Genomic DNA, 26,635 nt, shown 5'->3' with positions numbered 1-26,635 from the left:
GAGGCTCATTCTGTTTTCTGATTGGATGATCATCTTGAACCACAACACCAAATAACTTAAATAAATGGTACAATATTTTTGTAGCAAAGAACAAATCAGAATTATAATTATAATCAATATAAGCTATATTTGATTTAAACATTTACCTCATATCTCGAGACAGATCAAAATTCTACATACATTTCCTGTGAACTTAAATATGGAAGAAAAGACATGATGCAGCAGCAATATACATAACTTTGACAGATTTATTTGTGAAAAACTACAAGCAAAATTCATAAATAGACATTTCTAGTTGAAGCGGAGGAAACTGAGGATAGCCTATAAGCGCAAAGTCGTGCACATGCCCCAAAACATGTAGTATTTTAACATCAGAAGCAGGACAAGGAGCTGTGGTCTGCAGAAAATGTTGCACATTTTCACACCAGAAACAGAATGTGACCATTTCACAAGGGAAACAATGACACATCAGCTAGAAAATCAAAAATAACAGATCAAATAAAGACGGGATTAAACAAAAGATGGATTATTTTACTGTCCCTACAACTTTTTTTTTTGTCATTTTTTAACCGAGCAATAACTTGAAAAGCATTGTACAAGACATTGTTATAGGAAGAAATGAGTTTGTATTATACACTTCACAGTTAAGATTATACAGTCAGTAAACAAGCATTCTATATTTGGGTCTCTGACAAACAAAGCTAAAAAATGTAACCATCTTTACACAGTAAATTAAGGTTACTGGTCGCACACAAGAACAGAACTGCTTGCGCGGGAAAAGGAAACAAAAAGAATTGAGCTCCAAATGCCATTTTGCCATCATAGTGTTTGCACCTTTAATAATTCTATTTACAAGCATTAATTCATACACGCAGCAAATGACCATTTTGTCAATAATATTAATAAAAGAGCTGTTGGAGTAGTGTTGAGTACTCAGTCAAGTGGTGGCAGATAAGGCAGGTGTAGACATGGCTCACATGGCCACAGATTGCATTAGAAAGGGGGGAGGATTTTCAGTAGAAATTCCAAAACGCTTCCCATTGCCTTTCCTCACTTCAAACACCGATTCTCAGCCATAATAACATTTAATTACACATTTAGTTACATATAAATTTAGAGCAGGGAGTTGTCTCTCCAGGACATTGCATACTTTTGGGAACTCGCTCTAAGGGTCTCGGTGTGGCCAGGGGACCCACAGCGTCCAGGGAAGCCTTCTCCAAAGATGAATGCACAATAAGAACACCGTTTACATGGATTATATTAGTCTTTATTAAATGGATATTCATCTCACAGATAATTGCATTTCAAATTGTTATTCATCTGTCTATGTATCATGTCATTATGAAATACCTTTGGTCCTTCAATAAATAAAAGATATCATATACACATTTATTCTTTATACAATTTCATACAGTAAAAGGAAATTAGGTGGGATCAGCTAAGTTGAGAAGTGAATTAAAATCCTTAAATAATCCTTGCTGCCCTAAAAATCGCATTCTATCAACTAGAAATTACAAGTTTTTTTGCCTTCAATGACAGGAGTCTTAAATTAATTAAAACACAGAAAACAAATGTGGCTTGAATTGTCTGTTTGCATTTGCTTCGAGGGATGCTGAGAACAAAAGCCGTCTCAAGGACCACAAATAAAAGAAGAAATCCACACGAGTTTGGACACGACGGTCTATTTTACAGTTCGACAGGGTTTCACCAAAGTGGAACTGCGTGGAACCATCCCTCAGTCACAACAGAAACGAAAAAACAGCCCGGGAAGGAGCGATTCAGGAATGCAGAGACATGGAGAGCGTTAGTGTTATCACAACAGCCTACACTGTACAGATAAGAGACAGGATAGTGGATATGTGAGCGGCTTCCACATAAACAGCGCCTGTGTCTTTTGGTGCCAGTAGTGAGACCAGCTCCGTTGCAATCCATTGAAACTCCGTGACTCCCTTAGGAGTCCGAGGTCTTTTCACAGTGTATCTAGCACCAGAGCGCGTGGGCCTGTCTGTATCTCCGCTGTCAAACACTCAAGAGCGGACGGTTGGCAGCGCTACACAACAAAGCGTCAAGAAAAAGAGAAGATCAAAGTATACAGGTGCAACAGATAATAAATAAGGGAATAATAAGAGTTCAAAATGGTGGTGATTATTGTGCCCAGCGGAGAAGTCTTCTTTACAAAAACAAAACAAAAAACTTGGCCTGACATCCACATACAAATATAAAACAATACATACAAGAGTCTGGATGCTACTGCAGGACGGGGGATGGGGGTACTCCTTTAGTCTCTCCTTTAACCACAAATCCTTGCTGCGTCCAGACAAGTCGTGGAATAGAGGCATGTGTATGTGCTCCCCACTAAGATCCGTACGGTCCAAAAATGTAAAAGAAAAACAGGTGGAGTGGGAGGGGTCAGGGAGAGGGGCGGGGCTTCAGAAGGACTCGTCGTGCCCCATTGACAGATCGCCCTTGGGTGTGGAGGCGCGTGATGAGCCCTTGTCCATACTCTCGGAGCCGGAGCTCTGGTGCTGCTGTTCAGATGCGGCGCTGGAGGTGATGGTGGAGGAGGAGGTGGAGGAGGAGCGTGTCTTCTCCTTAAAGTCTGTAATGATCACTGTGACGTTGCCCACGGTGATGGCCAGCTGCTGCGCCGTGCTCCGGTCGATGTTCTTCAGCTTGGGCCTGGCGCACACAGAAGGCACAAGTTAGTACCGATGATTATGAAAGTCAAAGAGATGGAGGGATTACTGCCCGATGAAGGAGGTGAGGTGGGGGATTTTGCGGGAAAATCAGGTGTTTTAAATAAAATGAAACACACAAACATTAAAATATTCTCATTGTGGTATTTTGAGACGGTATGACAGTGATCTTCGCTTAAAATATATGACCAAAACTGACTTCTTTTTTGTTGTGAATGACTGTCGATTATCAGTTATTGTAATGATGGTAATTCCCATATCAAAGTTAGAACTACATGGGAAGAAAAAGCCAAACGAGATGTGTACGTGTTGATTATTTCGTGTATGTTTACTTCAGTGTACTTGACCTTTTTTCAGTTCTGCTGAAAATGAGAGATGATCCGAGATGTCAAGCACAATATGTGCTTCTGAGCAACAACAAGCAGACGGCTGCCAGCTCTGAGGGGGCGCAGCTGACACATAAAGTGGTTACACAGTGAGAGTGGGAGTTTAGTGTAAAAGAGCATTTGTGGAATTGTCTGAGGTTTCCCACCAGCCAGAGATGAGTTCCTCTGAAGTCAGTGGCTACAGTGAAACTAGGTGAGACAGACTGAAACCCTACTCTAGTTTCGGTACGGGGAAATACAGACACGGCATAGAAAGTAAGATATTTGAAATGCTCCCGACTGACTGTTATTTGACTCAACAGAAAAGGATAAAACACAAAAGGTGATTTTGGAGCACATGTTTACATAATGCATTGTCAGATATTTGTCAAATTTGAGTTCACTCATTCTCAACGAAACCAAGCCATCTTCACTATTACTCACCTTGACACATCAGGGGTCACTCTCAACACACAAAACAATCTACTCCACTGCCCCTTGGATACATCCTGACAACCATATCCATCCCCATCGCTCCAAAATACTCTGCTAATTTCATCACGTTCTTCTGTTATATTGTGTGGATATTTGATCACACACAACACATACCTTTTATTACACTTTCAGATGCAATTACCACACATCTGTTTAGATTTATAGCATAAGAAAAACATCAGTTCAGTCAGCTGGATGAAAGTTCTGTTCAGATTAAAGAGAGTTAAAAAGAGTTTCCCATTTCCACCTGTTGCTTTTATTATTCAAACAGGTGGCTGGTGTGCACTACTGGCACACTACTCTAATGCTGAACATAAACTTCACACATTTCAGCAGAGGAAGTTATGTATTAAAAATAGCCCACACACACCAAATGGACACAGAGGCACGTTGCACATAAATCAGACTGTAGTGCAGTATTTATGAACCCATAATAAAACGCAATTAACCTTAAAGCTTTAAGGGCCATGTTACACTATTTTTGTTATAATATGGTTTCCTCATCAAAAACATACCCGGAGTAACATTTTGTTTCATTCACGCATGTTTACCACAAAAGTCCTGCAAATTCAGGCAAACAGAAAACACTCTATTCCACCTTGTGATGTCATGTGGTAAAACAGGAAGTGCTCCACTGTGTTTTTAAACTCCACACAACTTCACTAGAATCATTTGGATGATTTCAGACCAGGAATTGCCAGTCTCAATTTAACTTGAAAACTACCAAAACATGACATCACTCGGGGGGATTAAACAATTGAATTAAACAAAATACAACTCCAGGTATATTTTTGATGAGATGGCAACATTCTAACTTGGCTTAAAGCTCACAAGAGTCACTTTTGCGTACCTTGTAATATTCCTTTTCAACAAATAATCTACCAGTAACTGACCTGCTTAAGTTCTAGGACAGGTCACATTTTAAGTTATTACCTGCAAATGTGTGCGTTCTTGTTGGTCTTGGTCACCGATTTCCCGGACTGAATACTGTGTTTGTCGCTGGGGGGGCTCTGGTGCTCTGTTTTGGGTCTGTGAGGGGGAGGAGGACAGAGGGGACACATTGGGGTGAGTATCTCAGAACAGTAGAGACGGTTTATCTGTTGAAGCACACACTCACCTCTTTTTACTGCCGGGCTTCTTGGTGATGGCGGGGGTGATGTCCTTCTCTCTGTCTGGCTTCTCTTTGATCGGCTGCTCCTTGTCGCTGCACTCTTTGTCTGTGGAGTCGCCCTCCGGCCTCACAGTCTCGGGGCGGTCTAGCTCGGACCTCGGCCTCTCTCTCTCTCCCTCCCCCTCGGGCCGCTCCTTGTCGAAGCGTCCCTCGCCTCTTTCCCTTCGCTCCTTCTTGGCCGGCGGGGGCATGGGGAACTGCTGGGCCACCTGCTGAGCCACGAGTTGGGAGTTGATCCTGGGTTTCCTGTGGGCGATCAAACATGGATTAGCGTTACGAGAGGTGAGTGAGCCTAGGGGGCGCCGCAGAGGTGGCGTTCCGAGTCGGTGCCTCCTGGCTGTTGCTGCTGTAGCTGTAATCTCGTTAGGGGTTGTAACAGCGGGAATAAAATGAATGCCCAGGATCACAAGGCAGGACATTTGCAGCATGTCACTTAGGTACTCTAATGTGATTACAGGAAGGCTGGTCCCATTTGGCAAACACCAAGGCTCAGTCAGACATGGAGAATCGAGCATCCACAGTTCCCTGACAGCTAACACCAGAACAACCATAAGCGTTATTATATCAACTCAATATACTTATTATAACCTATTACAGGGGAGGGGACAAGATCTTGTGCAACAAGATCTCGCCACAAGATTGTGTACACATCAGAATCCAAACTGGACACAAAAAAAAAATGGATCGAGGCTGATGAGTTATACTTCTTGAGAAGCGCTAGTTACGAGCAAGGCAGTGCTAGAATAATAACAAACATTAAACTACATTAATAGACCAAAACTAAACTGGATTGCAAAATTTATTTATTACAAAGTAGGGATGGAAACAGACAATAACAATAACAGACAAAGTCTGATCCGTAACGCTCCACAGGAACATACCAGTGCGCGCCTCACCTGTGCACACAGATGAGATGCTAATGTGTGTACATCTTATATTTTTACCTACAATAATGCAAACTGCAGAATAAAACACCTTTTAAACAATAGACAAATTAATGCGCACTATGTGCACAGAAGCAATGATAATGATTATACACGGTATATTTTACGTACAATTAAGTCAACAGCAGAATAAACCACGCTTACCGATCGAGAACAGCATCCAATCCATCAAAAAATAAAGTCCTTTACTCCCGAGTCCACTGTGGGATCTTTACTCTTTGCCATGAACCGCTCCAGGTTCGAGATGCCTCTAGTTTAACTTGTACAAACATCCACAGTGTCCTCGATCGCGTACTCCCTTTGTTTTGTCCGTATCGTCATGTTTAAAACGCAAAACAACAGTGCGTAAAATGCGCCATTATGGACACATTTCTGCATCCACTCTGCTTCGGCCGTTTCCCAATTCACCAAAGTACCTTAATTGCATCGTTCTAAGTGTTCGTCGACGGGCACTTGCGTCACTTCTGGCGTGACAAGGACTGGTCCATTTCGACAGCATGGCATTGAGGAGTACACATTTTCTTCCGGGTACGTCTGTTTACGGAAAACCATGGCATGTGATACATCATCCTGTCCCGCTGCTCATTGGCTGTAAATGTCACTAAATGTGTGTGATGTAATTGGTTGATTCTACAAGGGGAAGAGTGGGGCGTAAACTTTCAGTCATCTGTAGCACTGATTCGCTGTCTGCGGCCTCAGTAACCCTCAACCCCCACCTTATTGGCCAACACTGGTGTCAATCACAAGCAACACGTGTGTTTAGCACTGGGGAACAAAGTTGGCGCCGTCAGAAGTTTATTATGCCTGAAATCGACAAAAGAAATGCAGAAATTGTGGACATAATTTCTTGACTGGATTATATTCTCTGGACCTTTACGGAACAAATGCGACCAACTTTGTGTGAATATGTTGATGTTTGACAGAACCAGAGCCATCAATGGTAAGTGAAGTCCAGATTCACACTTTGTGACTTTTCTGTAAAAACATCTTTCCTGTCAGCACTGTGATGATTGCAGGTGAAAATGGTTTGCATATCCAGAAAGACAAGCGCCGTACCTTTCATTTGATGTGTAGATTGTTTGTGTGGGTGACGCAGAAGTATATGTACATTGCTGTAAAGTTGTAAAGTAGGCCCGGGCCGTCAGAACGTTAACAGGTTAATAATTATCGCAATAATATTGTTAATCGCGATTATTTTGGCCACAATAATCATGAGTCTAAAATTTTATATCGTCCCATCCCTATTACGAAGTATGTCAAAATCTCATCTTATCTTGTTCCCAATCTCATCTTATCTTGTGGAAATTGTGTCTTTGTGAGTCAAGTCAGAACTGTATTGAAATATTATTAAATTTACAAGCAGGCAGCAGCACACAAATGTATGCAAAACTTGATCAAATCAATTGGATTCCCAGTTCAATAATGATGTCTGTCAATAATAAAATAAAATCCATCTGCTATTTGAAACAGTGTGTCTGATAAAGTCTGGTACAGTTTTATCTTTTTTTTCCCAGTAGAATTTTTACCAAAACCCCTTAAGATTATGATAAATAAAAGTTAGAAAAAGAAATACTTTCCACAGTAACAGGTGAACCTTAACCACATATTCACTACAACATAAGGCGTGACAGAGAGCAGCTGTCAGAGTGTGGAAAGGGGAAACAAAAATACAAAAATCCAACTGCCCAGAGCCAAGAGTGTAATCACAGAGCAGCGCTGGGCATTGGGCAGCAGGGAGCGGAACACCACAAATGAGACACACAAACACCAGCATGCCCTGGACAATCTGAGAGCAGACAAACAGCACCACGACCGAAGGCTCTGTGCAGGAACACGAGCTGGACCAGGACTGCAGCGCTGCCACAGCCTTCTGACACTGTCCTACAATAACAAGAGAGGTGGTACTGCAGGGGGCTTCAGTATACTCCACATCAAATACTACCTACAGTTTTTAGACTCTGTGCAGATATATTGTATAAGCAGCTCTTGAGCTCAACATATGTCTTCTGTGTGCTATCTGTGGCTGTGTCAGCACTATTTACTGCTGAACTTGACCTACTGGTAAAAAATACGACTAAAGGTTAAAGATAAACATAAAGGTTAAAAACAGACGTGCTTGTTTTTAATACAATGAAAAAACAAGCAATATTTGCCTTAAGTGTCACTCAATATTAACATAATACTATGAGAACTGTAATAACCCAGTGATCCACTAGCTTGCATAAGTGGAGCAGCAGATGTGTTCCGGGTCCTGTCAGAAAGGTGCAAAAACAGGTAAAACCTGCCGGAGCATAGCTGTCGGGCTGATGATGCAACCACTTTGGAAAGCAGCTTTCAGATACTGCAGAACAGTTAACCTCAACATTTCAATTCAACATCACAATGTCCCAGCATTTTTACTGTAGTGCATTGAGAGAAGGATTTACTCTTCACTTGATTTTGCTCCTTTTGTCAGAGTTGAATCCAGGGTGGTGGCGTGGGCAACTTGGGGTAAGTATTGATCCGATCAGAAGCCAACCGATGGAGCATCATGTCATAATGTCCATGTTACACACAGATCAATACAGAGCTGACATGAATGCTGATGAGCCTGGGCGCGTATAGAAGAGAAGACTATTTCATACTTTTTAGCTTCCAGTGGTAACACTGCCAAGGCAATGACTCATGATCTTGCGATGGTAAAGATATGTCCCTGAATTGATTAAAGACGTCCCTACAGCTGCAGTAGCGACAGATGGAATGGTCCATTTGATTTTAAACTACAAAGACTGTAGAGCTCTGGTCTCGTGTCCCCACCACAGTCAATCAGCCCTCTGCCCTGTTCATGAGTGAATGAAATGAGTGAGTCAACTCAAGAGTGACTGTAAATGGTACAGAACCTTCAGACCAGAGGGTTGGCAGTTTGATTTGCTTTAGCATGTTACAAAGAGACAATGTGTGTCAACAAAGTAGAAAACCCCTGAGAGGTGGAGTAAACATTCACACGAGGTACTGGTGGTGTCAGCCACAGGGATGGATGGCACTGCATAAATTCATATTGATTAAGAGAGTGCATCAGCTGTGACAAGACAGATACCTGATACATGTTAGAAGGCCATTAGCTGTGCCAATGGAGCAGCATATCAGGCAAGTGTCATGAAAACACATCTGTCAGAATTACTTAGAGCTATGGCCAAACAAAGTGTGAGAGGACAGTCATCATTCTGTTTGGCAATGGGAGCCATTAGGCAGTAGAGCATAGTGTCTGATGGATTGATTGATGCACCGTGTGCTCCATGAGGCCAGTGTGGAAGAGAAGTCCTGATAGACTCAAAGTCTTGGCACTGGCTCTGGTCGGAGTCCTGTGTAGTTTACAGTGATTCACAGCCAGCTGTAAGTCAGCCCCGAGCTGTTGGCCTGACATGGACCTGTCTCTCCATGCCCCATTACTTCTCCACTGGTCACACATTATGACAGGCTGCCCCCGGGGCTGTGCCGTACAGACTTCATGACACTGCCATCTGATCATTCATTAAATACTCCAAAACACTGTTATAAGCCTAACAGCAGCAGAGCAAAGACACGCTCAACAACAATGGAATTCCAATATGTCAAAACCGCCCTGAACTTACACCGAGTAGTGCCAAAAGTATAGCATTAGAAGAACTGAGAGGGATTAGAATTTGACCCTACGCCCTGCCCAATACTTAATCCCATTCAGCGTAATACCACTACCACACTCCCTGACAGAAAGATACTGAATCTCTGTTGGACCCTCCAGGTCAAATAAAAATCAAAGGAAAACAAAATGGTTTCAGGTAATCATTGCAGCAGGGGTCTTACACCAAACAGCACTCATGTTGCCAAAAATTAAAAGACAATAGTGATAAAATAACAGATGGCAGAGGGAGTGCTAATACTTGAAGACAAATTTTGGCAAACATCCAAATCAAACAACCGTTAACACAACACTTTCGGATAAAAGATGAATGCGGAAGGTTTATGAATTATGAATTACGAACATGACCAATACCATGTGTCACATAAGACACACAAGACAAATGGAAAATATTTGGTCCCATCCCAGAAAGATCAAATTTGTATTACAGACTGACTTTACAGATAATTAGCTAGTGCTTTTGATCCTGAGCGCACATATTCCAACGTAACGAATCATACTTTTGCCATACGTTTCTTCTGACGAGTGTGTATATAGCAGACTGTAAACATTATATTGTCCACTCAAATTACTTTTTGGTTATTACAACAGAACCTGCCAAAAGGAGTTGGCAAACATCCAAATAATGCAATTGTCTCTGACGTGCAACTAGAGCTACATGAAATGATGGAGGGAGTCTTAGAGGAGTTAAGCCCTAATTGTCCTCACCTCCCACTGCTGCCTGTAAACTCCTGTGGATTCAGAAATCTGTATGTACAAAAGTGTGCTGTCAACTCGAGCCTGTTTGCCCACTGTGAAGGCTCCAGCGCATTAGCCCCCCTGCTCTACAATACGCCATGACTGACAGCTGCCCTCAAGTATGCTGCCCAGGGGAAAGGAGGGGGGGAGAGGTTTTCCTCCACAGGAAGCCCTCAAATCACTATCATCTTGTCTAATTCACTGCGGTCAACACCCGCAGTTTAGGCTGTGCACTTACTCTGGAGACAAACCACCAGCTTCTGTCTGCGCTGGACTGACAGCGCCGAGCAAACATAGTCCCAAAAAAGTCTGAGCACTTTGTATAGACACAAGAGTAATGAAGAGGCGGAGATGGAGTGTGCGATGGAGAGCGGGAGACATAGGAAAGCCCTCATTAACACAGCTCTTCTATTTGAAGTGCCGCGGAGAGGACAAGCAATTATTTCCTGCCAGAGGGAGGAGGGAACGCAGCAGAGGAGTGTATTATTCCACATCAGCGGCCCACAGAAGAACATTTAACAGCACTCTCCGCTCCACATTAACACTACATCTACACTAGAGAGAGGTCCATTGTGCTTGCTGACGCAGACGCACAGAGGGACAGAGATGGTCTTTCCAAACCAGCAGCATGAGACATTCACAGCCTCAAGCGCCTCTTAAATACAACATGTGAGATTGCCAGAGGCTTCAGTCTGTCCCCCTCGCTCTGAGGCTGCAGTGTTGATGTATGACATGTGTCGACACAGGCATCATGTCCAGATCAGACATGTGATGGCCTCTCCACATCTCTCACATTAAGAACTCAGTGGCTCTGGGCTGTCAGCCCACAGCTACAGACTCTCTCCATTCTCACTACATACAGCACGGCAACATGAAGATAAGAGAAAATCTGCTAGGTGCATGAAGGCACTTTTCAAGGCAGAATATCTATAGAATGATCAAAATAGGTAATACTTCAGCTTTTCTCTACCAACACTTTACCAATAAAGTGAAAATTTAGAGATTGGCCAGTTGTTTAGAATCCAGGAACCGATCAGCTCTGCCGATATGTAGGGTATATTTTGATTATTTTCCCCAAATTATGCAATTCATATTTACTACAAACTCACTCACAGCCCACAAACCTTTAAGAAAGATGTGTAGTTACATTTTGTGAAATTATGCATTTGTGTATCCAACTCAAGAGTTGAAATAAAACTTTGTATTCTTCAGGCAACAGGTCAGCCAAAACAATATCGGCCTGTTCAGGAGATTTAAGGCAGATAGCCAATATGCTGAGAAGTGCAAATATGATTCAAAATTAGATACAAGTAGTTGAAGAACAATGCAGGGATGCAAAATCCATGTTTAACAGTCATTTAAAGGGTTAGAGCTAGCTCAGCTCATTTAAGCTGTCCACCTGAGGCACTCTCCCTTCATCAGTCTCTATAGTGAGGATCTTAAGGACTTAATGGTGCCCTCATTACCCTGCACTTTTACCCCTCAGCAGCAATGAGAAGAAAGTGTTTAAAGACTTTACATGCCTGTTTTAAGGTTTCCTGCTGTTCATTACCAAAGCAAACAATGGTATTTTACTTTGTTTCTCCCTTCAAGTCTAATGCCTGCCCATAGATCTCATTTCATGTCAAAGACATTAGGCATATAGAGCTCCTTTTATCTCCTCATCAAGATGCACATATCAGGGGTATCAGAATTTACAAGTAGAAAAGTTAACACAATCCTTCTGCAGTCTTGCAGAAATACCTAGCACATTTGTTTGGTGCAGCTGCTTTTACCTCGGTTAGTTAGTTACTTTATTGTCCCCGAGGGGAAATTTGTCTTCACAGTCATGTTCACACAGGGAAAAACGCCATTTACATACAATACCACACAAACACATCACATACATTGGACAGACACAAGGCAAGTAACTGACATTACATCTGCTGTCCCATCGTCATTATTCAGATGTAATGCCATAATAAAAAAATCTGCCAAACAAGTTACCCCTAGGTGCACTGCAAACACACCTTTTCCCTTTTTATCTTTCCAGCTAGCTTAAAAGATACCAAAAGACAACTTTCAATTTGCCTTACAAATCTTCTAACCTTACTGCCAAATAAAACTCCACTCTTCCACAGCAGGGTATTGTGCTCGACAAGGTAAACAACAGCAGACAAACAAACCCAAAGTGAATACACCTGACACTAGATGGACAAAGTCATATTTAGTTACTGCGTGCATCTCCTGAGTGTGCCAACTGTAAAGGAATACAGCTTTTAAGTAACACTCACCATGTGCTTTACTTCACAAGATCAAAAGCATGCAGACTCCAGGGGATCCAATCTAAATGTTTAAATTGACTGTCCTGGTCCTGTACATGTGGGACAGCCGGTCAAATGGCTGTGTTTTTGTCCATGCATGGGTGATGCTGATGGTCCCTGCTGGTCGTCGCTTTGCTGGGTAATAATGTGCTCCGCTCTGCCTCAGCCCCCGGAGACTCTCGGCTGAGTGAGCCACGAGTCAGTCGTGCATAAATGCGTATACCCTCCATCGCCGCCTCTCTTCCGCTCTGTAACAGTCAAGTCGCTCTGTCCCTCCGACACTCCGGTCTTCGTCCTCCTTTACCCTCTCCATCTGTGGAGCGATGCAACTCACTCCCCTTGTCCTCAGATGACTCCTGGAGATTCCTTTTGCTTACTCACCGTCAGAGTTTTAGTGGGAGGAGTCTTGTTTAACCGGCTCTCAGCATTCCAGCTTCTGTCAGATTGCCAAATACACTACTGTATTAAATCATTCACGCACTGCCAAATCCGATGTAGTAATTAAAAACTTTTTAATCCGCCAATTAACATGTGCAGATTAGGGCCGGCTGCTCACGCTCTGTGTTTCAGCAGATGCAGATAATGCTGGAGAAGCAGAAGAAGAGGAAGAGGGTGTTCTACGGTGAGGGCAGGATAGGACACACAAAGAGTATGTCCCTGTTACGTAATACCATATTATCCACTTACAAAGCAGTGGGATCTGTAGATTATAATGATGCTATCCTATCATTTTAACAGAGGTGCAAGCATCACTAGCCAATTTGAATATTATGGGTTTGAAAAGGTATTTTACTTAAAAAAAAAAAAAAAAAAAAGCTACCAGCTTTAGATCACGTCCTATAAAAAGAATTGAATTGCCCAATTGAAACTCAAGTGGCACGTGGTCTGAGCACAGAATATGTTCACAATGTTGTCCAGGGTGTGGAGTGGATTATCCCAACTTGCGTTATGTTGAATACTTCATTTATGAAATCACAATACCACTTCATTCAGTTACTCAGGCTTCATTTTCATTGAAGTCTACAGTAGGTGTGTAATTACAAGTCCCCTGTGTGATGAAGGCACTTGTCGCAGTTCTTGTGTCAAATTATAGGCTCATTGCCAAGAAAATCAAAACCTGTATCCATTTGACTCGAACCCTTTACAAAAAGAGGTTGCTAAATTGATTATATATTTTGGCTTTGTTAATATAATTACTATGATCATTTTACACATTAAAAGAATGTGAAACAGCAATGAGGCAGAAACAAGAGGATCACTTAACGCACTTTCCTTTACCGCTGTGGGTAAAATGGTGAGAGAAGATCTATTGTGTTAAAACTTCTGCATTTGTAAAAGGTTGTATGGATTTATGTCTTCCGCAGTCACTTGAATGGACTGCTGTTTCATGTTGTTCTGAGGCCACTTTTTGTGACTGAAAACTTTTCAGTGAGCAAGGCCCATTTGTCTTGTTTTATAAAGAACAGATGGAAGCTTCTTCAAACACTTGACAGCGGAGAAACAGAGAGCAGATAAGACAGGGATACCTCAAGACTTCCTCTTATCCTCTTCATCAATCACCTTTAGAGGCCTGCTAATGTTTTTTTTTTTTTTTCTTTTTTCCTCTGGGGGCCTGGGCTGCCGCCACAAAGCAAACTCAACCAGACCTGCATGGTGTTTTATTCACAGTGCGATCGTGTTCAGAAACATTTAAATATGATAGCTCACAGCAGAGGGATGCTAATGTCTTAGCTTGCTCCAATTACCAAAGAAGTAGGTTTGTGAACGCTCGCTGCTGAAGGCTTGAACATGTAAATGAAGATATCTACAAGGTCAGGTGCAAAAAGCAGCATGGTTTCTTGTTTGAGAGTCTGGGGAGTAGTCCATTCTGGATTTGGTCGTCTTGAGGATCGTGTTACTTCAGTGCGCTACAGAATGGGTCACACAGTTCATTAGACTGCAGTGGAGAAGGACAGGGGGCCTCTCTGTGCATGCTGATGCCGCGGCCTGGGCTCTGACCTCGTTAAAAACATTCTTACCTCCATTTGCACAAATCGTACCAGTCACATAGTCACCATAGGGCACGTCTGCAGAATGGGAGAAATGGCAATACTATTCTTCCCACACATTACTTGCATATGGTTCTTAGCCACCTGTAGTAAAAGGCAGATCTTGAAATAATCAGTGCAGGAAAGTAAAGCCAATAAGCGCAATGGGACCACATTACTGAACTATAGCAGTTGATTGCCACTAGTGCAGCTGGAGACGGTGAAGGTTGAAATGAATAGCTGTAACGCTGCCCAAAAGTGACTTCTTATGGAGCTTTCAGGCAGAAAGGCACACTAGAGTCTATCAGCCATTACTTTCAACAGCTTCACTCCTCAGACAGAGAGCAGCAGTTTCACACCAGCCGTGTTTGATTGTTGTTGGTGAGGACAGAGTGCGAGATTACAAACCCAGCAGGGTTAGGGATCATGAAAATCAAACTGCATGTGAATATGACTGTATTTGTATACAGTATGGGAGCTCAGGGGTACTACGTGTGCTTCATTTAATTGGGTGGTGGAGAGGCTTGTTATGCGCTCATGATCACGTTAGGTTCAAACAAAGCTAGTGCTTTGATAAAAGTATGAAAGGTATTCTGATCCTCACTAGAAGTCCTTTTTACTTAAGTGTTAATCTGTTATACTGGTCAGCTAACAGCTCAGAGAAAGGCTCAATGCACTTCACAGCAGCAGCTGCGCCGTTATGACTGTGAGGAGATGGCTTTTGTGGACACCAACTGGGCGATACATAAAAAGCCTATCTGCAAATTTTACTGCAAAGGAAAAACAGCTTTGCTATTCTAAAGCAGCCAAGATAAATGATGAAGCTGTAGCTTGTGTCTGGATACTGACGGTGCATAAAATAGTTTCATTCATAAAAGTTACAGTTAGGTCACCTGTACCATCTCTTGATATGTGATTATCTCAGTGTAGAGGAATAGGGCTACTACCACATATAAACTTCAAAAGTCTAACGCCATTAAAAGTTGTGAAACTCTAGAACAGTCCATACGACGGTGAGGGTCATTGACATGTTCTGAAGTGATTAGGACGCAGCTGCCCTTTGTCCTAAGGCACGTGCAAACAGAAATCTCCCGACAGTCGCAAAGTGTTCCTGCAGCTTTAGAGAACACTGCAATTATCGGCCCAGTATTGTCAGCAGCACACATCAATAACTCCTGCCTGCACAAAAAGACAACAAGAATGATCCAAATCGAACTTCAAAGTTGAGTCTGAAGAGTCTATGGTGGAGTAATTAGCAAACATGCACATGTCCTGGAGTGCGTGTCCATCTAAACTACAGACTGAGATGAAAGCAGGAGACAGAGCTGCACAGAGTGTGATTCATTTAGCTGAGAGCACTGCGCTTCATCCCATGCTCCAAATGAAATACATCAAACAGCGCAACACAGACAGCTAATTAGTACTCATTAGAATAAGAGGCAGTCCCCAACTAAACAATCACATTAATCAAAGGTTAACTGCTTAGATCAAACAGGAATGTGTGACAACCACTCCACTGATGTCATGTGCTCCCATTTACCAAATCGAGCTCGCTGCTGGGCAGTTGCCAGAGCAGCGTGGTTGGATGCATGCGCTGCTTTTCCTGACGCTCTCTTCTTAAGCGAGGAGCTGCTCAGGAAGAACGGGGGAGGGGAGCTATGCAATTAAGATCGCTCTCACCGCTTTAGACTCTCTCAACTGTCAGAGCAACCACATGCGAGAAATAGCAACATGCTGTAGGACTGATGAAAATAAATAACAAATGTTGATGATTTATGATACAGGTTCTACAGGTTGGAGCCTGACTCTATGCAAATCATGCTCGATTTCTTATTCGTGCAATGGTCTGTTGGTCATACGTAAATGTCATGTACACGGACATGGTTAAAGTTGCAGAGTTAGCGACAGTAAACATTAGGTGTAAAAAGTCTACAAAGTAGTCTCATTATTTGGCTTGTAAAAGTATGTTAATGTTTAACTTCAGTGCTTCCCATGCAGCCAAATTCTCAATCCCATAGTCTAGAAATTAGATAATACATCAAGGTTTATACTGAGAATATGGTGGCACAAGTGAACCACATTTAAATAGTTTTATTTAAAGCTATTTTTTTTAGGTATTTATGGAATTTATTGCCTCTTCTGATCACCAAAAAGGCACTGATGACAGATTAAATATAGTTACTTCTGTATGTTTATGATAATACTACAAGCATAAAGCAATTTGTTTAAACAACTTTTTGTTAAGCTTGTCTTTGCTAAAACTAGACTGTAAGGCCACCATTGTCTCCTCTGTTAATTGAAAACATTTAGAAGAATGTTCAAAACACTGCTTAAAGACTACATTGGAGGAAATACGGGACATTTTCACTTTTACTTTTTACAAACATGCAATCACTCTCAGCAGAAACACACTGACACTGACGACATCAAAAGAGCATCACTCACTGTGATGGCTTGCTTGCGCTAAAATGTTCATGTAAACACACTGACAGAGGCCTGACTCCCTGCGGTGGAGTGGAGGTGTCAGCATGAGACGTTGTGAAGAAAGTGGCAGCAGGAAAGGTTAGAGTGAAGGGGACTCCACCACCACAGAGCCACAAGTGAGTCATTCATCTCTCCATCTTGTCATGCAGCTGATGACATATAAACGTGCTACTTATCAGCAAAAACATTCCGCAGAACAAGAGAGGATGAGGAGGAGGGGGCAGCGTACAGGCGCAACTAAAGGGAATCCCGGCGTGATATTAACAGCCACTTCATCAGTTTCCCAGAAGAAGTGGCTTTCTGCTGACTAACTGACTGCATTCTGTGACACAGAAAGCAGTTCCTATAAATGTTGGTGAATAAATTATTGTAGTACAGGAATTCTCAAAGTGAAAGCGTTCTTCGAATCACAGAACAGAAAACTACAAACTGGTCAGATTACTGATTATTGACAATGAGAACAGTGGCATTTACAACACACGCACAACTGAAGGTAAGTAAGAATGTAACAGGTGTAATTTGATACATCATAAAATGGGCATTTAAAGTGTAATCTGAGGAAGTTGATGAAACAATGGTATCCAAATTACATCCAACAGACAACAACAGTACAAGAAATGTTTCTACAGTAATGAGTTAAAAAACAATAAATAATTAGACCTTTAGACCACAAAAAGGCAAGCTGTTCCAAACATTTCATCTGTTACATAAACTACCTTAAAGTGCAAAGTACACAGTGCCAACACTCTGCTGGTTGTACTAGCAGAGGCAGGTACTCCGACAGGTAGGTGACGTATACCTTCACCCCGGTTGACTTCATGGGAACGCAATAAAACTGTGGCTCTGCTGATGCACCGGAGCTGTGCAGAGTGCAGACATATGAAGTACAGTCCCTCTAGCCCACCCCTCCTCCCCCTCTTCTCCTCTGGATAATGTAGCAGACAGCCCACCTAGACGAAAGCACCCAAATGCCAGCCGCATAAAAAGAAGGCAAACTCGAGCTAACCCACAGCAGCAGGGGAGACGGAGTGCTCATCAACAAGTCCCTGCATTCAGCCCCAGACAAACAGGCTGTCGATCAAAGTTGTCATTGCCACGAATTGCGATGCAACCCTGCTGCAACCAAACAACCAACCCAAGCACAAGAACAAGCAGAAGCACAAGCAGAAGGCAGGGAAAGAGGAGACGCTCAGACGAGAGAAGGAGGCAGAGACAGAGGGGCAGTTACCTTGTGGATGTGCCCTTCCTCACATCGCAGATGCTGCATTTAAACGCCTCAGCAGTGTTCCTGAAGGTGCACACGCTACAGTCCCAGTATCCGTCGTCAGCCGCCTGTTTGGCTTGTCTTTTTGGCCTTAGGAAAAAAAGACAGATGTTAAGGTCAAGTTTTCAATACCACTGATCATCAATTAACTGGGATTAGATACAGACACAAGGCGGTGCTTAAATGAACACAAGTGGCTTTGCTACAGTGTCTACTGGTGTTGTCATTATTAAAAATTGAAGTCTCTCAAAGTCCAGAGCCTTGGTCAATAAATCCTGACAGAGCAGCGGGCGACAGTCCACACATTGTGCCCGTGCTAAGGCTAACACCAGAGCGGCACAAAAATCACCATCGAAGCTTAGCATGTCGGCTAACTAAACACATATCAAACGGTGTCCATTTCGACAATGTCCCTCCAAAAGGCTTCGTGGAGACGGAAGAGCGTTTCAGAGAATGCCAGACGTCTCCTCTGAAACATTTCCCTTTGTCTGTGAAGTGACTGGGCTGTAGGGAGCGAGAAGCCGCCATAGTGACTGCACTATTCTAGCTTAGCTCTGGTAACGAATGAAAAGCGCTATGTGAGCGCAGCGAAGCCAAAGACCGAGGCAATAACGGCACAAACCGCCGCTAATCGACAGCGAGAGGTCCCTTTACCTGGTAGGGCTCTTTTTGTCGCCCATGGTGAAGACTAGTCCACAGGAATAAGAAGAAAAGGGGCCCTCCTTTAATTGTCAGTGAATATAGTAGGATCCAGCTCGAGCCGCTGCTGAGGCTGTTGGCAGACAGGCTCCACTCAGCGCTGGCTTCAGGCACAGCGACTGACTGCACCGCACCACGTGCCGCCAATCAGCCAATCACAGCGCGCCTCGGTTTAAAAGTCTGGATGGATATTTGGGTGCTATTTTAATATCAGCGAGAGGTATTTGACAGACCTCGTATCACCCCACGCATTCTTTCATACAGAATACACTGTCTTCTGTGATGCAGGCTTATATAAGAAACGGAAACAAAGAGCAACACAGAAGGTCTTGAAGGCACCAGTCTGTAGCCCACAGCAGCATCAGTCTGATACACACTTTAAGGCTTTAAGGAGCTAGGGAAATGTGCTAAGAGCCTAAATTACAATTTAAAGTGCATGTACATTTCGATTCAGTGTTTTTGGAAGGGAAGAAAAAAAGAAATAAAAGAGGAAATGTTTATGAAGTTGAGCAACAAACTGCTGCATGGATTCATGGTTGCACCTGTCCTTGTCATGGCTGAAGAGTACATCTACAGAACATTGCTCATTCACACAGAGATGTAGGTCTAAATTAAGTGACAGTGGAGGAATATGTCTATACAACATATACAATTTCTTTTTTTTTTTTCTTTTTTTTTTTTTTATCGAATTTTGATTGTAGGTTATGAAAAGACATGGTATTCAATAGGCTGAGTAGGCTGAGTAGGCTACATGTGCACTGTAACATTCAATCCATCCATATACACAAACAAGCATGGTATAGGCCACCTGCATGTGCATGCTCCTGATGCACACAAACAATAACACACATTATTATGCACAAATACACTAAACTTTCATAATTACAAGCTGTGTATTGGAATGTGATAGATTGACCTGTGTGCCTCCTCTCTGTGCGGGACACAGCGCTCAGTGGGGCAGACTGAGTGTGAATCATGCTGGCTCATTAGGCGCTCCCCACGGCTCAGGGTCCTATTGTGACTCCCATGCAGTCTCTTCAGAATGATAATCTGTGCCTCCACCCAGTCATTACCTCTGCTTTGGCCATTGCAAGACACTCTAATTGAGCCTGATCGTGATGGCTCACTGATATATCCCATGTCAAAACAAAATTAAGCCCCCTCTCAATCCTCCTGTGATTATTTCCTGCCTATTTTAATGTCTTTGCAAAGTTATACTGAACTTACATAATATCCAGGATGGAGTGATGAGAGCTCATTTGTATTCATCAACTCCTTCTGAGAATTCTTAGAGCTACACATGTTTTAGAAAGAGCGCAAAATGTTTTCAGACTTGTTAAAACTCTGAAGTGATGGAGCTAACTGCACAGCAATTTACTCATTCTAACCTACAGGCAAAACTTGCTTTCATATTCCCTTTCTGTGCCCTTGAGCAAGGCGCTTAGACAGATTTGTAAAATAAACAGTTAGCCCTCATTTATTATTTATAATAGGTGTGCGAAGTGAATGTGGAAAATGTTGCATTGGGGAAGCAAGATGTTCCTTTCATTTTTGCAAACTAAAACTAGCTGACTGCAGTTTTCGACCCAATCAACACATTTGATTGTTATCGAACAAGTTGTTGCTGAATTCCAGTATAAATTGAGACTGCTGAGCGCCGCAGAGGGGAGTACAGTGACCTGGAATAGTGTGAAATTTGGAGAAATAACACAGATGTCATGAGGAGCTATTGTATTGGTTGAAATGGAGACAAAAGTTTGTCTAAGCCTACTTCATCATCACAGTGTAAAATGATACGAGCAGTTCTGTCTGTGCGGAGATTTATCTTTGCAACAAAAACTGGATAAACTGTAAGAACTTTGGGGTAGAAACTGAAACACTTCTATTGGTGATGTTCTGAGAGGATGACTGATGAGACACAGCTGCCAATTTACACCAGTCTACCGTTTCATGGGTTTCAGTTTCCTGTTTATAGGCGCCATTTTGAGGACTTTTGGGTTTGGATAATGCACGCAACATAGTGTGAAGTGTCTTGCTCAAGAACACAAAATGTGCTTCAAATCTGGAACCAAACCATCAAAACTACGGTTATAAGACAATCACTGTGCCGCATAAATACATAAACTTACAAAAGCAGATCTGATTGGTATTATTGCCTTGGATAATCTACCGAAACACTTTCAAAGCAGGGCTATCGAGACATTAAACCTCTCCACTTGATTGTAAGTCGTTCAAGAGCCTCATACTGTATTTGTATCGGAAATCCATGAGCGCTCCAGCTGAAAAGCAAACACGAGCGTGAAGAGGGAGTTGAAGAGCTGTTGTGTGCCCATTTGGAGAGTATAACACTCGAAAAACCAAAAGTCAATTAATCTTTCCAAAAAGTGCTATTAAATTTGATAAGCTAAATGTTAAAGTCAAAGGATGTAAGTTTTGTTTTTAACCACAAAAAACAGCCTGTTGATGATTTATTTTTTGTTATTGCTCTGAAAAACTTAAAAGAACCTGTGTCCTTACTGTGAGTGGGCTCGTGAGTGAAGAATGTTCCGAAGTACGTACCTTTAATACAGAGTTGAATCACCATTTTCATGATTCATATTGCAGTGGGTGTGTGGTCACTAACTTCATGTGGAGGAGCAAGATTCTGACGTGTCTCACAAAGGCAGCAGCAGCATCACTGTGGGGGCAAAAATAAACTGTGCAATTAGTAAGCACGAGATGGAAGCTGGTGTGAGTACGGACCCGATGGCATTCCAATTCAAATTCAGTTCCAAATGATGACTGTAAACGGTTGACAATTTTATAAGTGCTGGCATATTGATTGGGGGATGCAGTTGGGGACTTGAGAGATGATTAATGGTAAGTCATTTTTGTGCAGGTGGATGGGAGCCAGATTGTGTGTGTACAGTGATGTCTCTGCTGCCTTTTTAACACACAAATCTCTAGACAGTCCTCGCCGTCGCCTCGTCTCCCCATAGGCTGTTTGGTCTCTACATTTTGATGTGTTTTCCTGTTAAGTGGCTTGGCTTGTTCAGTATTCATCAGTCATGTCTCGAGTTCCATCTGAACTATACAATGCAACTAGGAAATATTTTCTTTGGCATTTTCATGTTCAAGTTTAAAGAAAATGGGATGCCTTTTGTGTTACTTTGGTGTTCGATCTTGCAGTGGTAAAGAGATACTGAAAAGGAGAACCAAAACTGGTGCCCAGCCGTTTAAATGTGCAAAATTATTAGCTGAAAAGGCTCCCTATAAACACAACTCTAATATATTCCCATGCAGTATATTACAGATAATTACAACGAGTGATTGACAGAGAAATATGCTCAATACTTATTACATACTCACAATCGCCATAACAAATTAGCTTCTAGAAATAGACTTGTAATCAAAATCAATCTCTCGTGTTTGTATTGAACTGATTCCAACTTCACCTGAGGCGCATAGTCACGGTGCACTGACTGCGTTAAATTTTGATTCAAAGAAAGTGCCTCTTCAAAACCCATGATTCAAAACCCAGTAGGAGTTTTGATTGAAGAATGGATTTCTTGAGCCAGTTAATCTTTGGTTCATTTTATGGATTGAGCGAGTTTACGCGCAGCTCCGGCTCATGAATACCCCACACTCCCACTGCTTGTCTCATACATAGTTATAACTTGTGTTTGTCCCCAACTTTCACTCTTCATCCCCCACACAGAAGCACGGTTTGAGTCATTTCCATACGTGCTCGTGCCACATACAATATACCCATTCTTGTGCTTGTGCTTTCAGAGTTTCAAAACACTACTTGTTTACTTCTCCTTTGAAAATAAAATGTATTTAGCATTTGTCAAAAGTACATATATAATATTACACAAAATGGATTCTTGTGAGCTTTAAGTCATGTTCTAATGTCTCCCCTTCAAAAACACACCCAAAGTTGTGTTTTGTTTCTTTCATACATGTTTTGAGTAATCTTTTGTGTTGTTCCGTTCCACCTTGTGATGTCATGTAGTGGTAGTTTTCATGTTGACAATTCCAGGGCTGAAATCATCCAAATATAGTGAAGGTGTATGGAGTTTAAAAACACAGTAGAGCACTTCCTGTATCACCACATGACATCACAAGGAGTGTTTTCTGTTTGAGAGAAGAACTCAGCTTAAATATGCAGGATTTGTGTGGTAAAAGTGTGTGAATGAAACAAAACGCAACTCCAGGTCTCTGTTTAATGAAAAAATATTATACTTTAGATTAGAAAATAGCGTAACATGACCCTTTAAGCAATGTTAATGTGAAGTGCTGTTTGACTTTTGTGAAATAAAAATATTATTCATCCTCATTTGGTGGATTGGATTACAAGCTCTTTATCGTCTTGGCTCATAGTTACTCATGGCTTTGATAACCACAAACTTTACCGATACAGAGAAGCAATGTATTTTATTAAAAAAGGGCGCTATTGCAATATAATCACTACATAATGAAACTACAGCACATGGCTTCGGGTTTGTGAAGTTGTAGTGTATTGTTTTGTATCCTGCTGTTATATATTTGTGAAAAATGTCTGTGCGAGAGTGCTGCAAAGAGCTTCCTGTGGGCTGAGCCTTGTACAAGAGGTGTGGGCTTGTACTGTTAACCATAAGTGCCCAGGAGAGATCAGAAAATTACTTAAACATGGATGAAAGACATAGAAAACCTCTTAAGGAATGTTTTTAATGGGAAAATTATAATATGGTAGAAAGCTCCAAAAAGTCCATTTTGCATAATCCCCCTTTTTAATAGTTCATACTTTACAACCTTTATTCTGCCCATGCATATCTTGTAGGACTGGTCTGACTGTTTGCCAGCGGTGGGCAGTTACAACATAGCGGTCAGGTCTCAGTGGAGTTTGTGGTTCATGTGAGGAAGTGGGGATGCCACTCGTGGGGATTTGGAGAGAGATGAGGTGGAGGAGGGGCGGGGATAGAGGGTTGAGGACAGCGTTTCCTTGGGCGATTGGAATGTCTTCATGCATGTTCCTGTTTGTAGAGGCTCCACACGGCTCCCACGAGTTGGCAGGAAACCACAGGCTGCCTTCCAATGGGCTGATAAGCTGTAATGTAAAACACAACAACTTAATTAGATCAAAATATTTGAGTTTTATAACCAGGCCAAGTAAATGATTGTTTCTCAAGTGCACTTTTGAGAATTTTTGAACCGAACTGCATGCTTTTGTATTGCAGTGCAGAGTTGAATTTCAATAATGACACATTTGATTGGTATATCATGTTCTCAATAATATTTTGACATGTAGAGATATCGGTTTGTGGTATCTTACTGGCATCTGCAAATTCAGTCTTTGCCACTGGAATTTCATATACCTAAAATAAGCAAGTAATTCTTCTGCCATGGGTTTTGAGTATGCACAATTCCGTTTAAGCAACTCTAAAAGTTTAACAATGCCTGACCAACTTACTTAATTCAGTAAGATGCACTTATTAGGTTTACTGCGCTTGAGAGGAGGCAGTGAAGTGGAGTGCTTGATAGCAGAGAGAGGGGGTGGGCTGTCTAAGCGAAGGTAGATTATCCCACGAGCTCTAGCCTTTGTGACCAAAATCTTTTGGCTCACTCAGCAGCCGTAGAGAGTTTCAATGGATCTGGGGCAGCCTCGGCAAAGGCCAGAGCAACAAAAGCCCCTGCAAGCTGAGAATGTGCAGCGTATAGTAGAGGCATGGCCCAATCTCACGCTTTGTTAACTCTCCAACACGGCCCTCAAGTTGTCGTGGACATGGCAGTTGATTAAAAACGTGACAGCTCTACACCTCTGACTGAAGCAGATGGACATGAATGGGGCGAGAATATAACATGAGTCTGCTCTGAGCTCCAGACTGATGTACAGATCAGAGTTCAGTCAGAAAGTTTCACAGAAGGCAGAGCAAATGGGATGAAGGGCAGTCATTGGCTCAAGTGTGATTACTGCCCCGAAACTTCATGAATAAAAAGTATTAAACCTTGCCCTGCTATTTAAAAACTCTGGCACACTGTTCAAGGACAGCATTTCCTTGAAAATTTAAGTCCTAAAAACTTTTTACCATTATTTTACCATGGAGCAAAGCACATTCTTCTGAGGCTCAGTTGGCAGAAGAGCTCCACAGAGAAAGGCACCACGATCTAGATATTCATATGTAAAACAAAAATGAAGCTAACTTTACTAACACAAAAATCAAATTGACAGTGACTGATTTAATCTATTATTTTAATCAAAACCATTCCTCACATTCCATTAAGTTCACATGGCTGAATGTAAATCTTGTGATTTTCATGACACATGCCTCTATTGCAGGACAACCCACACACGTTCTCACATATTGAAATACAGTATAGGTGAAAAATTGTACTGAAGCCTGAAAAATGTACGGAATTGCTATGACACACAATACGATATGAGTGGCTGGTCGTCCATGTCTGCCGCCAGTCTGGAGTAATTCCCACAAGTGCACACATGCAGTCCACCAGAGGATAAATCACTGTGCAGGGCCTGGTCTGCGCTGAGCCAGGCATGTTTATGGCATTGTGACTGAATCCAGCTGTTTGGAGCCTGTGAGGCCTAGTCAATTTGGCTGATTAGTGTATCGACAGATGGTCTCCTATTCATACAGCGATCAATATGTTTGACTTCAGTCCCTCTGAATGTTTACGCAAACTCTCCCGCTGGCTCTGGTACAGTGTTTCCACACTGCTATTACTCTGCTTCCTCATAGTTCTCCTTCTTGGAATTTTCTGTAACAAAACATTTTCCAAACATGACTTCATTCCAAACCCTTCAGTGCACAGCTCAATTTATTCCAAGCTTTTAAATAACATTTAGATGGGAGTCTAAAAAACAAATCTCTCAAGTCGCTCACCGCTCTATTTTACTTGTGCACTACCTCAAAAGTGGCTCAGTTGGTAGAGCAGCTGTGTCATACGTGTATAGACAAAACACTAACCCCGCTTTACCTTTGTGAATCTGGTGTAACTGGTGCAAATCTGAGGCAGCTGGCACAGAAAGGAAGTCACGTCTCCATTAGTCTGCTCCGGGGCAGTTGTGACTATAGAAATGACTTATCGCCGTACGGTAATGCAAACTTCATCTTTGTAATGCAACGGAATGAGACATACTTCTCCACAACTAGGGCAGCTGAATGGAGCAATCAGACAAGACATCCATCACCATCCTGTGGGGTGGAGTGAATGACCTTGATGCAGTCTTCACACTCAATTTCAGACACCCTTGGGTTCCATTAGGGAAGGACTTTAAGCAGTGTCTTATACATCAGTGTAAGGACGAGGCCATAGGAGCAAAGGTGGTAGTCATTACATCATCATATATTTTATTTAAAGTTGCATATCTGAAGTAAACATAGTCTTACATTGCATCTTGTGAAGTTAATTTGGTTTTCTGATCATTTATTCTAAAATATTAGCTTTGTAATCCCTCATTCATCCAGGACTGATCCATAGCAAAAGACGAAGTTTAAATCTGTTTACTGGACAAATCGGAACCGAAGAAGCGGCTTGGATTTGCAGCGAAACGTCTTCACTCCTACATTTGTCTAGTTGACAGATTTAAACTTTGTCTTTTTCTAACAGTAGAGGTGCAACGGCAGCACCATGAACAGCGCCGACAGTAGGTGTGTAAGAGTGAAAAGGCTCCCTCGTCTTGGTTTATAGTCCTGGAACTATTAACATCCAAAACCTGTGTAAATCATCTGAGAAAAGATGTCATAGAAACATCACGCGGCCACTGAAGAAGACCACGAGTGAGCGGTCAAAACTGTCCGCTATGAAAACCAT

The 26,635-nt window shown here is 42.2% G+C and overlaps 1 protein-coding gene across 1 annotated transcript; it reads right to left on the bottom strand.

Moving 5' to 3' along the window:
* Window positions 1–230: 230 nt before the first annotated feature.
* Window positions 231–18,988, bottom strand: rybpb (RING1 and YY1 binding protein b). Its single transcript, XM_055222031.1, has 5 exons — window positions 18,800–18,988; window positions 18,110–18,235; window positions 4,674–4,973; window positions 4,490–4,585; window positions 231–2,679 (listed from the first exon to the last, which is right to left on the bottom strand). The coding sequence occupies exons 1-5, from the start codon at window positions 18,823–18,825 to the stop codon at window positions 2,430–2,432; spliced, it is 798 nt and encodes a 265-aa protein (XP_055078006.1). The 5' UTR covers window positions 18,826–18,988; the 3' UTR covers window positions 231–2,429.
* Between the last annotated feature and the right edge of the window lie 7,647 nt (window positions 18,989–26,635).

Source organism: Periophthalmus magnuspinnatus, chromosome 5 (assembly GCF_009829125.3).
Source record: "Periophthalmus magnuspinnatus isolate fPerMag1 chromosome 5, fPerMag1.2.pri, whole genome shotgun sequence".
Lineage (NCBI taxonomy): Eukaryota > Metazoa > Chordata > Actinopteri > Gobiiformes > Gobiidae > Periophthalmus > Periophthalmus magnuspinnatus.
This window is presented reverse-complemented; position numbering and strand designations above follow the sequence as displayed.

What these genes read in the sequence shown, in the direction of transcription:
- rybpb (XM_055222031.1), bottom strand. Translation starts at nt 18,825, where the DNA reads ATGGGCGACAAAAAGAGCCCTACCAG. An exon ending in AGGAAGGGCACATCCACAAG is followed by an intron (nt 4,974 to 18,109) that starts GTAACTGCCCCT and finishes GATCGCCCACAG; the next exon opens with GAAACCCAGGATCAACTCCC. An exon ending in AAGCCCGGCAGTAAAAAGAG is followed by an intron (nt 4,586 to 4,673) that starts GTGAGTGTGTGC and finishes TCCCCCTCACAG; the next exon opens with ACCCAAAACAGAGCACCAGA.